The sequence below is a fragment of the Anopheles coustani genome, chromosome 3, assembly GCF_943734705.1.
Source record: "Anopheles coustani chromosome 3, idAnoCousDA_361_x.2, whole genome shotgun sequence".
NCBI classification, from domain to species: Eukaryota; Metazoa; Arthropoda; class Insecta; order Diptera; family Culicidae; genus Anopheles; species Anopheles coustani.
The window spans coordinates 5749787-5763667 of record NC_071288.1 but is presented as its reverse complement, the minus strand read 5'-3'; the positions used below and the strand labels follow the sequence as shown (position 1 = coordinate 5763667).

The following is a 13881-nucleotide window of genomic DNA, read 5'->3' as shown; positions in this document are numbered from 1 at the left end:
TCTTTTTTCTTGTAAATAAAATGTTCTAATAAATCCAATTTTATTGTTCAGATTTATTCGGCACAGTCATCACTGCGGATAGACTTGCTGGTACGTTTATTGCTGCTTTGGATTGTCTAATAAATAATGTGGCATGTCTTTACACATGTAGTAATAAGTTAAATTGGTTATGATTGGTTTGTTCTGCGCCTAAACTCGCACCCCTGCCCCGCCTCTCAGTTGATAAGCTGTGCCCAACCGTTGTAGGCCAGCTGGTTGGCCGCCTGTTCATCCTCCACCGAGCGACGCTTCCGGGACGCTCCATGCTCGTGGTGACCATCGTCCGAGTGCACCTCAAAGTGCTCGTCATTGTGTCGTCCCTTGTGGTCGCCGTGTTCGGTGAGTTTCTTCAGTCCCAGGATGGCGGACAAGAGCAGCGCCACCATCGACACACCGAGCGCCTTCAGAGCCAGCAGTCCCACGCCACCGAAGCCGAGAGCCGCCAGCAGCTTTCCCATCATGAGACCCATCATCATGATCGCGCCCAGTCCTCCCTTGTCCTTCTTGCGGGCCTCTGTGAAATGTGAAAAAAACGGTTTCCCGAGTATAGAACGACGTTGTGCGGCGGCGGCGAAAGTACTGCTACGAACCGGCCACATCGGCGATCACCTCCTGGTCCATCGAGCCGAACGCGGTACGGATGGCATCCTGGATGTCGGACCGCTTCAGCAACTGCCCGAAGTTGATCTTGATCTCGTGGCTTTGGAGGTATTTTCCCACGCGCCCGAACACGGTCCGATCCTCGTCCGGCACTTCGTTGAACGATCGCTCGCGGTCCTCGCTGCCGCTGGCGTCGACAATTTCCACGCCCGGGAAAAGCTTAACCACGCCGACCTCTTCCGACTTGCCCGAACGAGCCAGTCGCTTCACGAGATTCCGCACTATCTTCGCTCCGTGACAAGACAGCGCACCCTCGCTCGTGCCACAGTCCTTCTGGGCCGAACCGAGGGCCAGCGTGCACCCGACCAGCACCACCACACACAGGAACACTTTCATTTTGCAATGGATCCTTTTCTCCCTCACTAACGCACACAAACGACAGCAAGCACGACACTGGTGGCTTTCAAATGGCAATAAATCACGCCTAAATCCTTGCGGTTCGCGGATCAACCAGGGAAATTTATGCGACACCGAGCGGGTACGGTAACTCCGGGAACGAGAAGATCTTCTACCGGGAACGGCTGAGCGGTAACTGATGACTGGAGGCAATTGCGCAAGTCGCTTTTATACAACCGCACGCTGCCTCAGCCTTTGCCAGAACGGCCATGACCATGATCGAATTTGTTTTCCTCCCCTGGCGCTCGCTTTCCCGGCGGTCCCCATGGCTCCGAGGTTCCCAATTTCGGGCCGGGCTGGAGTGTCTGGTGCCCCACTCCAGGGTGTATTGCCACAACCAGTTGCGATCAGTCATACGATCAACCGCAGAAATTGATTACTTACAGTTTCTAATGCCAGCAACGCTTTCCAGGGCTTTGTTTTCTTCGCCGGGTTTTTCGGTTCCGGAGTGCGTTTAGTCGCTCGCCACGGAAGGGGTGGAAGGGCGGAAGAAAAATCGCCCAGGCAGAGGTACGGTAGGGCGAAGAACGGTACTCAATGACAAGTAATTTGGAATGATTTTGTTGAACCAGTTTGTCTGCCATCGATTTAATTTTCTTGACATCAAATGTTGTTTATATCTCGGAAAGCTACAATGAAAATACATATATTTTTATTTATTTTCATATTAAAATTATAAAGGGGATTTGATTTAAGAGCACGTAGGTTTTGACTAAGCGAATTTCTAGTAATGTGCAACACAACTGAGAGATATTGAGAGAGAGATATAAAACATTTGAAGCTGGAAATCTTTCAAAATAATTGAGCACCTTCTAATAAAATACTGAAATAAATCTGTCAAAAACAGAATTCGTTCTCATATTTTATTTAAAACTGACATTTCAGTTGGGTGGTTGTTCCAGTGCCATCTTAAACCCTTTATTCGTTTCGCATCCACTGATTGTGGTCGCAACTAAACGCACCATCGATCGCTGAAAGAACCGTCTCCCAGCGCCAGCTCGCTTTATTCGCCCATTTTCCCTCGCCGTGCCATCCTTTGTGGCGTCATGTAGCGGGTTCCGTCGGTCGGAAAAAGTTCGGAAAATTGCCACAATACATCCCCCTGGCTGCCAGCTGCTCGGCGGCGACATCCCGCCGGAGCCGGTGACAAGTGAAAATCCGGCCAATAAATTAATGCTTCACTGGTTCGAACTGGGAAACTGGGCGAGCCGGAGATTTGGCTGCGGCCACGTCACCCACCACGTTCGCCCAGCACCGTTTAGTAGTGCGTGAAAAGGCACTTAATGCGGACCTAAATCCGATAGAGGTCTCGAACTCGGGCACACAGGCGACCAGTGAAAGCTCCAGGACTAGTTCACTGCTGCTAATGTGCAGACTAAGGCAGCACATAATCCACGGTAAATAACAACGTCGGTGGATAAGCTAGGAATCGACTGTTTGCAGGACATAATGGCACTTTTCCCCGTTTCCTACCACCCCGGTCCTACCCCACGACGCGTCATTTATCAGATAGGACACTAATTGAGCTGTCAAGCGGTTCTATTCGAAGGCAATTTTTGGGAATTTACCCGATGGCCGGACCGTTACTGTCTTTGTGGTCGGTGTGATGATTAACCCAGTTGCAGGCAGGGAAAGAAATAATTTCCCGCTGCTTTCGGGATCGGGCCCGGGGCGGAAAATCCGGCCAGCGGGCAAATAAGATAAATTCGTCGCTTATTACGTTACGCCAGCGGCCGGGAAACGGTCGCTATGATTCGCTTCGACACCTGCTCCGATGAAGCAGGGCGTAATTCATTCGCCGTACTTTAGACGCCGCGTTTCGTCTAGCGGATCGCTCGGATTTCGGTTTCACTTTCACTGGCCCTCCGGGGGAAGGTACCGTCTCGATTCTTGGCGGGGGAAGGAAGTGGGGGGAAAATCGTTCACGCGTGAAACGCATTGCCGGCAATGACAGTCGCACTTGACCGTCCCTACAAATGGGTCAATTTTACGCCTCACCTCGAGAGTGTCATGCCGTCTTTTTGGGTCCCGCGGCGCAGAACAGGATGCCTAATGAGTGCGATAAACCGGGTGAAGCTTGACGTTTAGGGTTTTTGACTGCGGACCAGCTATATTTGAACCAGCTTCAAGGTTATTTGCGGGAAAAGGAAAAGTTTTAAATGAGTTTGCTGGACCCTTTAAGAAGAATATTAGGATAATTTTGAGTTGAAATTGAATTACTATAAAGTGATGAATATTAATGAAGATTAAAATTGTTATTTATTTATTTAGACCTTGATTACAAAATATCTAATCGGTGGTTAAAGCTGAGATTACTTTTTGTTTATTAAAAAACCAGTAGGTTTATATTTTAAATGGCTATACGAACCGATTAAAGGAAATAAACTCAATCATCAGGACTCTAAAACTAACCGCAAATCAAACAATCCAAGTAGTCTGCTCAAAACTTCAAGCTCTCAAATTATTTCGGTAGTCAGATCGGGTGCATTACCACAAGCGCACACAAAGAGCGATCGAACAAATGGGTACGATCTTATCGTGCCATCTGACCCATAATGCCGCTTCATCGTGAGCCAAATTGCAACCGACATGTGGTCCGTAATAACATCTCCAATTTTGCACTGCCCCGGAAGCTGCCGGTGGAAAGTTGAGCTTTTAATGCCGAGCGATGCCTAAGAATAAAACTGCGCGTGCTGCGGTGAGTACACCCAAACAAATAAAACACAAACTAACCGGTCCTGCGGCGGACTTGGTAAAGAGAGGTGCAGAAAAGTGAAACGTGGTCAGCCACGGCTCCAAGGGTGAAGCCTACATCTTCAGCTCCAGCAGCGATCTGCGCCCGATTATCTAATTTACTCTAATCGGGCTAACCGTATCAGCGTGAGCCGTCCGGTCTGGCGTGCGTGATCCCGCGTGGCTTACGGTTCACAACACAATGGCTTCAACGTTTACATCTCCATCGAAAACAGGTCCGCAGCGGAAGACCACAATGTGAGAATCGGCAGTCAGAACGGAGGAGCGCAACCGATGATGGATGGATGGCGGAAAATGGTAGCAACAAAAAGGCTCGTGTAAGTAGCGGAAAACTTACCGGGAATGGAGGTAAGTAGGTCCCTTGAGTCGGAGACTCTGTTGGTTTTGACGACGATGAAAGTTTATTTTCTACGTTTGAACTAGGTTTAGAAGTACAACTGTTTTTGTGTCTCTTCTGCTCCTTTCTCCATCTCTATGTCACAGTGAAAGGATTATTTTCGTTGGTTTGATACTTCTTCGCATCTGCTTATGTAAAAAGTCTCTTGCTTGCATAAGTTCAAACAACTTTTCAACATCCTCAATATCAACAAACTTTGATTCAGCTACATCCCATGTACATTCACCTAGGTTTCTCCTTTCAAAAGAATTAATGCAGCTGCAAAATATACCAAAAATGATCATCGTCATATGCTGCCAAATGCATTTAACGGTGTAGAAAAATCGCTTAACCGCTTTTACCACATTTGTTTACTATCGGATGACTTCTACGTATAACGTCTGATGTTCAAATTTCATATTTTCTAACTACCCCGAACACTATGCAGCATTTGTTGCCTACATTAAGGCGCAAGCAAATAGACCGTCTGAAGATGAATGGAGTTCGATTGTACTCGATTTTCCTCGCCTTGCTCGTTCAACGACGCTAATTCCAAAAACAAACCCTTCAATGCCTATGGTCATATTACAAATTGAATTTAAAATCAAGTTACTTGAATTTAAAGCGTTCTCCAAGCGATCAACTTCACGCGCTGGGTGCTTTTTCAATTCAAACATCCTTTTTTACACCAGACATCAAATCTGGTTTGATAAATAATGCTTTGAGCTTAAAGTCGATATCATCATCATGCCGATGTCTTCATATTGGGTACGCCTTGTAGAATGTTATCCATTTTCATACCCCATTACTTGATTTGCGTCTTCTCCGCTTGCACTTTCATTGATCGTTGTTGGTAAAATTAATTAAAACTTTACTAATCCCTCACTTCCGGTCTACGCACCGTCGAAAAATCGGAGGTGCTGATCGGTGTTAGATTTCCACGGACGTCACGAGCCGTAAGAATGGCGGCTTTTAAAAAACTTTTATCACGTACCGGAGAATCGCGGAACTTGAGCCCTCCCACTCAGGCACAAAAGATGCTGACGGCAGCATCTCTCCCGGGTGGGTATTGTTTGTTAAAACAATTGATAGAAAAATCATCCTCCTGCCGTGATTAGAAGTACATCCCGCTTCCCTGCCACAAATTCTTCGGGACAAAAAAAGGCACGCTCACCGTGGGCTCGTTTTCCTTTCAACTCCCAAGAGACTGCCTTCCACCGGAACGACGTTGACGACTTCCGCCAGCCGAACCGCGACTTCATCATCATCATCATCATCATCGAGGTCGGGTTGAGCGTTATGTCGAGTGCCGATGGATGGATCCGTTTTCTTGCTCCTTATCAATATTCCATCAAGGATCGGCGCCTTCCCTCCCCACGGTAGGATCGATAAACCTTGCCCAACCCCTCGTTTATCGTAGGAGACCACCACCGAAGCGGTTGGTTGCGCACACCACCAACCACCCAATTGACGGTGGGAAGGTGAAAATCGAGCACGACCCGTGCAATGGCGCTCCATCGCATCTAAATGTGGGGCGCTTATGAAAAACAAAATAACGAAAATAAAACCCAACATGAAATAACTTTCCCTTCTATGCTGCACCTTATATGCAGCACGACTCGCAATGTCTCGAAGACAACAGTCGGTGCCTTCCCGCGCTCGGTTTTGTCATTAATCCAATGGCGAATCGTAAGAGGAATACTTTATGGCCTCTTTAGTGCCTGCACTTGTTCGGTCCGTGTCTGTCCAGTTGACAACAAGAGTAAAAAAAAACCACCAAATGAATGTGTATGTGTGCCGCTAGGTGAGCATGGAATCCCAACATGGCGTGCAGCATGGCGCACGTAGCGCGTAGTGTTAATGCTCGTGCGCCCAGAGTGATAAATGTCCGTGTCACGTGCTTGCGATGAGCGTCGCCGGAACACATTTTATTAGCGATATCCTACACGGTTGGGCGGTTTCTTTCAGGAGGCCCACCTTCTTCGGGCCCGGGAAACGTGGGACCGATGAAAAATTACCATCGTTACGCGTAATGGTAATTAGACGCCCGTGGTGTTTTCCCGCGGATTGAACTGATGGGGCTTAGTTCCGGTAGTTGACGGAACGGGCACAGAGCATAGACCAACTAATGGATATTAGCTTTTGACGTCGATCCGTTTGGCGGAGCAGTGGACAACTTGAAGGGGTAAGTTCATGATCGTCATGAGTGGATGCGAAGCAATATATTACCCAAACACTGGACGTAGTAAATGGGTTCATCATTCCGATTGGTTGCATATGCGGCTCTATTCGGTAACTGATTGCTTCAGAGCGGACTGATTTGAGCCCTGAATAATTCAATTATTTAACCACAAAAAGGTTTCAATGACGTATGGGGTTTATGAAATTTCAAGCTTTACTGGTTTTTATCACAAATTACACTATCGATATGCAATCGACGTTTCTATCTATAGCAATTCAATAACCGTTCTGAGACCGTTTGCGTGATGTTGTTATTGAAACAGGTTTTAATATTTAAAAAACGAACACTTTCTGCTTGAAACGCGTGGCATACTGCGTATGTGAATTTTTATTGAACTCAAACATTAATTTTAATTCCGTTACGTGAAATGTTCCTTTTACCCGCCGTGTTCACATAAATATTAAAATTAATCTACGGTGGAGAAATACACATGGTATGTTCAGGCAATTTTTTCCTGTTAACGGTTGTAAAGTAATTCTCAACAAAAATCCTCATTATGGCCCATGCGAATTTTTGTAAAAATCAGTCAGTATGGAAAGGATCAGCCAATAAAACAGTAAATACACGAAAAACATCAATAAATAAACAATATGATCAATCAACCAAGAATCGCTCCGCTGAGAAGCAGCATGTGTAATGTAATTTACATCATTGCGTAAAAATGAAATTGGAGGTATTATTTAACAATTAATTTAACACAGTCCGGTCAAATACAATGTTAAGTGCTTTTTTCAAGCGAACCAAGTTGAGTCGGAAAATGTGCTGCCATTAGTGCCCTACGAATGTTTTCCACCAAATTTGCTGTTCTGCCCCAACCCGGTACCAGGACTCCTCCCGTGAGCGATGTGGGGCAACGACGCGTCAAAAAAGCCCCCGCACCGGCTCATGCCCAAAAGCTCAAACAAACGATTATAAATGACCCGTAACAAATTACTGACGCCTACCTCCCACCCAAGGTGAGAAGGAAAGTTTAGACCCTCCGACTTCGAGTCGTGGGCAGACTCCCCGGGTTCGGTCCAGCCCGAGAAAACAGATCGCTCCAGGAAAGGTCGTGCAATTGGGTATGCAAATGAGAGCCCGTTCTGGATAGACAATGAATGCAATGGGGCGGGGGGAGGGGTGAGGGGGGGGGGGGGGGTGGAGGGGATAACCGGTGTGGCGATATCGTCGGACCAACATCGCGCCGGATGACGCGAGGGCACGATAAATATTTATTGAAATGACGAAATTACAAATTTCTCCTCCCGAAAAAAAAAAACAGGCGAAGACGGGACGCTGGCCACGCCCGCCGACCCGCCTTCCCGCGGGCCTAATGGGCCCAAAAGTGGAATGGCAGCCGAGTCGGGGTAAAAGTTTCCCCCGGGTTTTACTTTTTTTGTAGGTCACTGTGGCGCGTCGCACACATCAGAATGGAACGGCACCTTTGTGTCATCCACATTCCAGGCGCAAAAAGAGAGATGTGTGTGTGTGTGTGAGAGAGAGAGAGAGACAGAGAAAGGGAAAGAGAGGGGGTGCAGTCATCGAAATCTTCGGGGCCACATGTGAAAGTGTTGGGACCCGCGACAGGCGCCGTGAGTCAACAAACACCCACCCTAAACCGACACGCTCGAACGGCTCGCTTCAGAAGGAAATGTCTATAGGAAAGCAAACGGGGAAAAAACACGACCCGCACTACGACTAAGGCCAAGGTCACAGGAGCAAAAACGGATGCTGCGGCAGGAGCAGAGGTTTCCTTTCAGGAACTCCAGTCCGCTAATGGACACTCCAGTAACACGCAAACACCGAAGACGGATCCTTGCACGAGGAGGACTTTTCTCGTTTCAATTTTCGTGTTCAGGAATGGAAAACGACGACCTTAAAAGAAGTTCCTTTCAACAAGTGTTTGTTCGCTTCGGGTGCCAAGGGCAGTGCTGGCAAACTTCTTCACCCTTAAAAGCCAATATCCTGTCAACAATCTCAATGCAGTCTATCTATTTTTTTACAAATACTTCAAGAGATTTAACTCTACAAGATTTTAATATTTGAATAGGAGAAAAATTTAAAAATCAATAAAGTTTGCCACCCCCGAGTTCCCGTTCCGCGGACCTTCTGGTGGCAAGTGATTGATAATTGATAGTGCAGCGCCAGGGAGAGATTTGAGCACGCTCGGCAAAAGCTTTTTATGCTCAAAGGAGCCCTCCTCCAACCCCGCTTCTCGTTGGGCGAACCCTTCGGACCAAGGGGAAGTAGGTTAATTAAAAGGTACCGCTCAGACGGTAGAAGTGTAAAACATGCTTCCTTCACGGAATCATTAATCATCGGGAGAAAAACATGGTGCCGGCCGGTAGAATGGGAGTTAAAAAGCGAAGAAATGGCCCCGCTCGGAAAGCGTTTTGTTGACCACTCGTCTACGACATGGCCCTTGGCTACGGCGGAAGGAATCTTTTCAACCCACGAGTTGAAAGCCATCGCTCTACACACTGGCCAAACACATCGGATGGAAATCGAAAAGGGAATTCAAATGAGCCCGGACGCTCGCCGTGGTTTGTGGTTTTTCTTCCAACAATGGCGCAATGTAAGCGACCAAGACATCACTTTAAAGCGAGCATGATTAATTGAATGACACACCGTTATGGTGCGTAATTACCCGGCCATTACCACAGTTACTACCGAATTGTCAACCCCCGGGGCCGCCAACTCCTCCTCCAAGGCCACAGTCAAGGTTAATTAAACCGTGACGCCAGCCGAACGAGTCCCATTCGGTCCAAAATTTGTTCCAGTTTTACGCCTTTTCGGAGCGGTACTTTGTCTAAGCGCCTCTTTAAGTCCGCCATTTGGCGATGTGTAGGAAAATTCTCGTTCACGGGTTTTTGTTTTTTGTGCGCCCCCCTTAAACGCGTCCTAACGAAATATGATGTTTACTTTTGCTGGCTAACCAAGCGCAAAGTGGGATGCCAAGCTGCCAACGTGGTGTATCAAATGTTTGCTCAAACTTGACGAATGAAAGTGAGATCGAGGGGATCGAGAGAGGGGCAAAAACTTCGCGTGGGTAAACGTTTGTTGGTAAAATGTAAATGGAACAATGTTCGATACAATCTTTTATCGTGTGCTTTTGATATTCAAACCGGTTCGGTTGTGGCTTGTTTTCATACCAACGATCAAAGTTTGGCTTTGTGCCGTAGGAATTTGCAATAATCTGTTGCAACCATGGACACGATATTTAATACCGTGGTGCGTTTATTTGTTGCGAAAACAGCTTTTTACAAAAGTTAGCAGCATGTATGTTGCTACCGTATCACAATTTTACATGAAATTTCTAAAATATAATGGATAGCGTGTCCATTCGAGAAAATTTATAGCACACTGAATGCTCAATCTAACATGGAAATATTCTGAACCACCATGATATGCCGTCTACGGGGAAAATGTTCCCATGTAAATAAATTTGATTGATAATATTTATATTAAATTCTTCTGGAGCAAACTATTTTTGACCTCCAATTAATATTTTTTATGTTGTTGTAAATTATTTCTTTCCCAGGAAAAAGAATCAAGCAGTTTAAATTTGAGACCAGGGATGAAAAAGTGAAAATAGAAACCTATCTTTTCGCATTGAAGGTGCAAATTGGAACTCGCTCCCCTACACATATAAACGAATGCCGTCCCCAATGAGCATCGGAGCGCACTGTCAGGAAGTTTAATGGGATGCGATTAATTTTCCGCGATGCCGGTCGCCACCTTTTCGTCTCGAGCTGGGCGCGAGAGAGAAAAAAAAGGGTGAACGAAAAGCGCGGGGAAATTCGGGGAAAAAAGAACACACACATAAAACAGCCAATGCCCTAGCGCCGCGCTCCGCATCCTTTTCCACCCTTCAACAGGTCAACGGGAACGGCGTCCATTGTAGTCGGCGCGATCGGCCCCATTAGAAGAATTTTATCGTCCTCCACCGTGATAACATAATCAACACCTCGCCGACCGGTGGCATGGTGAAAAAAGGGGGGAAAGGGAAAGTAGGTACGGGCGGATGGAAGGAAGGATACACTCATTTGCCTTTTCCTCATCCACTGCGCGCTCATAATGGCAGTTAATTAGCGGCGCCATCATCAGCCATCCCGAAGATGGTCCCCTAAGATTGCGAGTGTTCAAGTGCCGCTTAAGTACCATCTGAAGCTGAAGATTAGTGACACGCGCCAACTTTTCCCCCTCGCTTTCTCTCTCTCTCTCTCTGCTTTTCTCTCTTTCTCTTTCTCTCTCGTTTTGTCACTCCGCATCAGGTGGAGCGCCTTTGTCAATTGAATAATCACACGGCAGTTAATGAGCGGTAGGAAAATAGTCATTTGCATTGGAAAGCCTTCGCAACCCCCATGTGACAGGTATGTGTGTATTTGTGTGTGCGTATGTCGAACAGTAAGAGCTATACGTTGCCATGGAGAACGGGCATCTTTTACCCTTATCGGCTCACTCATCCCGATTTTATGACGCAAGCAAAGTCTTATCCTACTTAATGCCCTCCCTAATCTCAAGTACCTCCCAAACTTTGGCGCCCAATAATCGTCCATAATTCCGTCACCATCGACCCCAAAAAGGTCATGCCTACAGAGAATCGACGCCCACCACACAAAACCAACGACACAACATAAACGGAACATAATCAATTAGTTTGCCGTTTTACGACTCGGTCACGAACAGACGATCGGAGTCGTGTTTAATGTATTTTTTTCCGGGTGTCCCTTTCCGCCGGCCGGAAAAACTATCATTCCTCGTTCGGTGCGCCGTGCTTTGTTATCCTTTTAATAGTTTATTTCTTCCTGTTCGTTCGAATCGGTTGATATTAAACAAATAAAACGGCGGCGCGCTTTGCGTGCTTTCGTTTGTTTGCGTTGACTCGGCCATTTTCGGAAAATAATAAAATCCTCCCAACCGTGGCCTAGGATGTGTGTGTGTGTGTGTGTGGGACAGCGCTCAAAATAGGGATATGATTTACGCACGAAAATCAATTATTTTGCGATGGGATGTGTTTTTTTTCGAAAATAGTGGAATCAGGAGAAAAACCATTCCAAGAGGCTTTTTCATACACGCACAGTTCCGAAGAAAACAAGAAAAGAAATGTAACCAACCTATGCACACACAACCATCCCATACGGAAACATACCTATGGTACGGAAGCGCGTTGGAGCGATTTCTCTTTCGCTACAAAATTGCACTTATTAAATCGATTTCAAACGGCTCATCACGTCTCCCAACGAGTTGTATTTCTGTTTTCTTTCCCTCGTAAAAGTAGCAGTAGTTTTCTGCCGTGTCTTCAGCGTTGGGGTTGGGTTTTTGCCGTTAGACAAAATTTCTCAACCAACTGGCAAAGGCAGTGGAAGACACACACAAAAAAAACCCATAATCCAAATGCTAACGGAAATTGCCTTCATTGCGAGCAAAAAAAAATCAGTACACTCCCAGTTCTTTCAACCGCCCTTTGCTCCTTGTGAGGTGATGGCAAGCAAGAAAACGAAAACAACGGCCGCCACAATAATCCCGCCAATCATGCTTACCTTTGGAAGTGGCCGCTCCCCCCCAACCGGGCGGCGAAGACAATCCGCGAACCTTCCATCCGGCCGGTGATTAACATCTTCATTTAAACGAACGGATGATTAATTTCTATTGTTGCAGCGCATTTCTTCCTCCCGGGCCGTTTCCGATCCGATCCCGGTGCCATCGGCCGGAGCTTTGGCTTTTCTCACCCAACGCACACTCCTCGGGTGGCAACCATTTTGCCTTGGCACGAGCGGCAACCGTGCGGTGTGCGGAAAATTTCACTTTCATTTTCAATGCCAACGTTGGTGTAAGATGGTGAAGGTTGTGAAATTTTCCTTTCTTTCTATCCGCGCTTCCCCCTCCGCGCCGCGGCCGATGCAACCGGGGTGCCGGTTCATCCGGTTTTAAGACGCCCTCGAGGCGGCCCAGCATCCACCCTCCCCCCTGCTTCTCCCCACTCCCCAGTAGGGGGTCTCTGTGAAGGGTTGAATGTGTTTCTAATTATTCCGCCAGCAGGGAGAACCCCAATTATGGGCGCGTTACGTAAATTGGGAGGATGAGTTCAGCCAACTGCCCACTGGCACTCCTGGTCTCTCCCCCCCTATACTCCGTCTCCCTCCTTCCAATACAACCCTACGTTGTCTGTTTGTGCCGTGTATCCCAAAGCAAAACAAAAACACATTAAAATGTAGCAAAAGCACAATCTTCCATGGGAAAATCGGCTCATGGCGAAAACGGCGGTCTGCGTAAGGGCCTTGTTTTATTTGCTGCTATCTTGTGCGTGTGTGTCTTTTATTCTACGGGCCTGTTTTTGATTAACCCTTCGCTTTGTTCGCGGCTGGCGTAGAATTTCGCCAAACCAGTAATCAACTGTATTACGAGGACCCGCTTGTAGCATCGCATCATGTCTTCGGGTAACGAGTTTTAATCAATTTCGAGGATATAATCCCATCAAAAGAAAACCCTCGTTATGAAGGAATTATGGCTGTGTTCTTTTCCATCCAGCGAGGATAAACGGTTGGTAACTCAATTTTTCTAAAAGCGCACGAAAAATGGCGTTTGTTTTCCTTTTTCTTTTTTCTATGAAACTGTTTACCCGTATAATTATTCCGTTTTCCAGCAAACATTTTCATTGCAATCAACTTCGGTCCTTCGGAGATTAAACCGAACTGTGTGAACGGTTCTTCGGTACCAAAGCTACGTTTCTTTTCGGATCACTTTACGAATGGAGGTTATTTTCTTCTTTTCCTTTTCAACCTCTCGAAGCGGGAAGCAATTTTCCAAAGTGCACCGGCTTGCAACCACCGAGGGCAATGCATCTACCACGTCATGCTGCACTTGTGCTTTGATCTTGACAGTGAACTGCAAATGACCAACTTTTCTGTGTGTGAGAACCGAACGTGGTTGCGACGAAAGCCGAGTGCAATCTAGTAAAAACATCTTTTCGGCTTGGATGAACCGTTCAGAAAGCAAACCTCAGTAGATGGAAAATGGAAACGCCGAATGCTGCAGGTCCGTCTTCACACGCTCACGTACGCGTTCGTTTCTAAGTGTGTGGCGCAGTACGTGACAAACCCGGCGGCCCTTTTGAGGGAGGAAGTTTCCCGCGGGAAAACACTAGGCTAACGCCTCTAAATGGCCACAAATTGAAATGCCAGCACCTTCCAGCTCAGCTCCCTCCCCCGGGAAAGGCTAGCGGGTGGGGGTGGTGGAAAGTAAAAGTGCCGCCCCGGTGAGTGACCCGGGAGTGAGTGGCCTCTGCGATGCGGGCCTTCAAAACCGGTGGAAATCGGTTGAACGCAAGGAAAAACAACCCCCAGCAATCCCATGAAAGTGTCCAGTTTTTACAGGGCGCAAACAAACAAACTTTTGCAAACCGATCCCTCCGTGGCCAACGTGGGATGGCAGG

The 13881-nt window shown here is 47.1% G+C and overlaps 1 protein-coding gene across 1 annotated transcript; it reads right to left on the bottom strand.

Annotated features, from left to right (window-relative positions):
- Window positions 1–215: 215 nt before the first annotated feature.
- Window positions 216–1035, bottom strand: LOC131260417 (uncharacterized). The gene is made up of 2 exons (XM_058262130.1): window positions 630–1035; window positions 216–553 (listed from the first exon to the last, which is right to left on the bottom strand). The coding sequence occupies exons 1-2, from the start codon at window positions 1033–1035 to the stop codon at window positions 216–218; spliced, it is 744 nt and encodes a 247-aa protein (XP_058118113.1).
- Window positions 1036–13881: the final 12846 nt, after the last annotated feature.

Coding starts and splice junctions, on each gene's coding strand:
- LOC131260417 (XM_058262130.1), bottom strand. CDS start 1,035: ATGAAAGTGTTCCTGTGTGTGGTGGTGCTGGTCGGGTGCACGCTGGCC. Junction 554..629: donor GGTGATCGCCGATGTGGCCG/GTTCGTAGCAGT, acceptor CACATTTCACAG/AGGCCCGCAAGAAGGACAAG.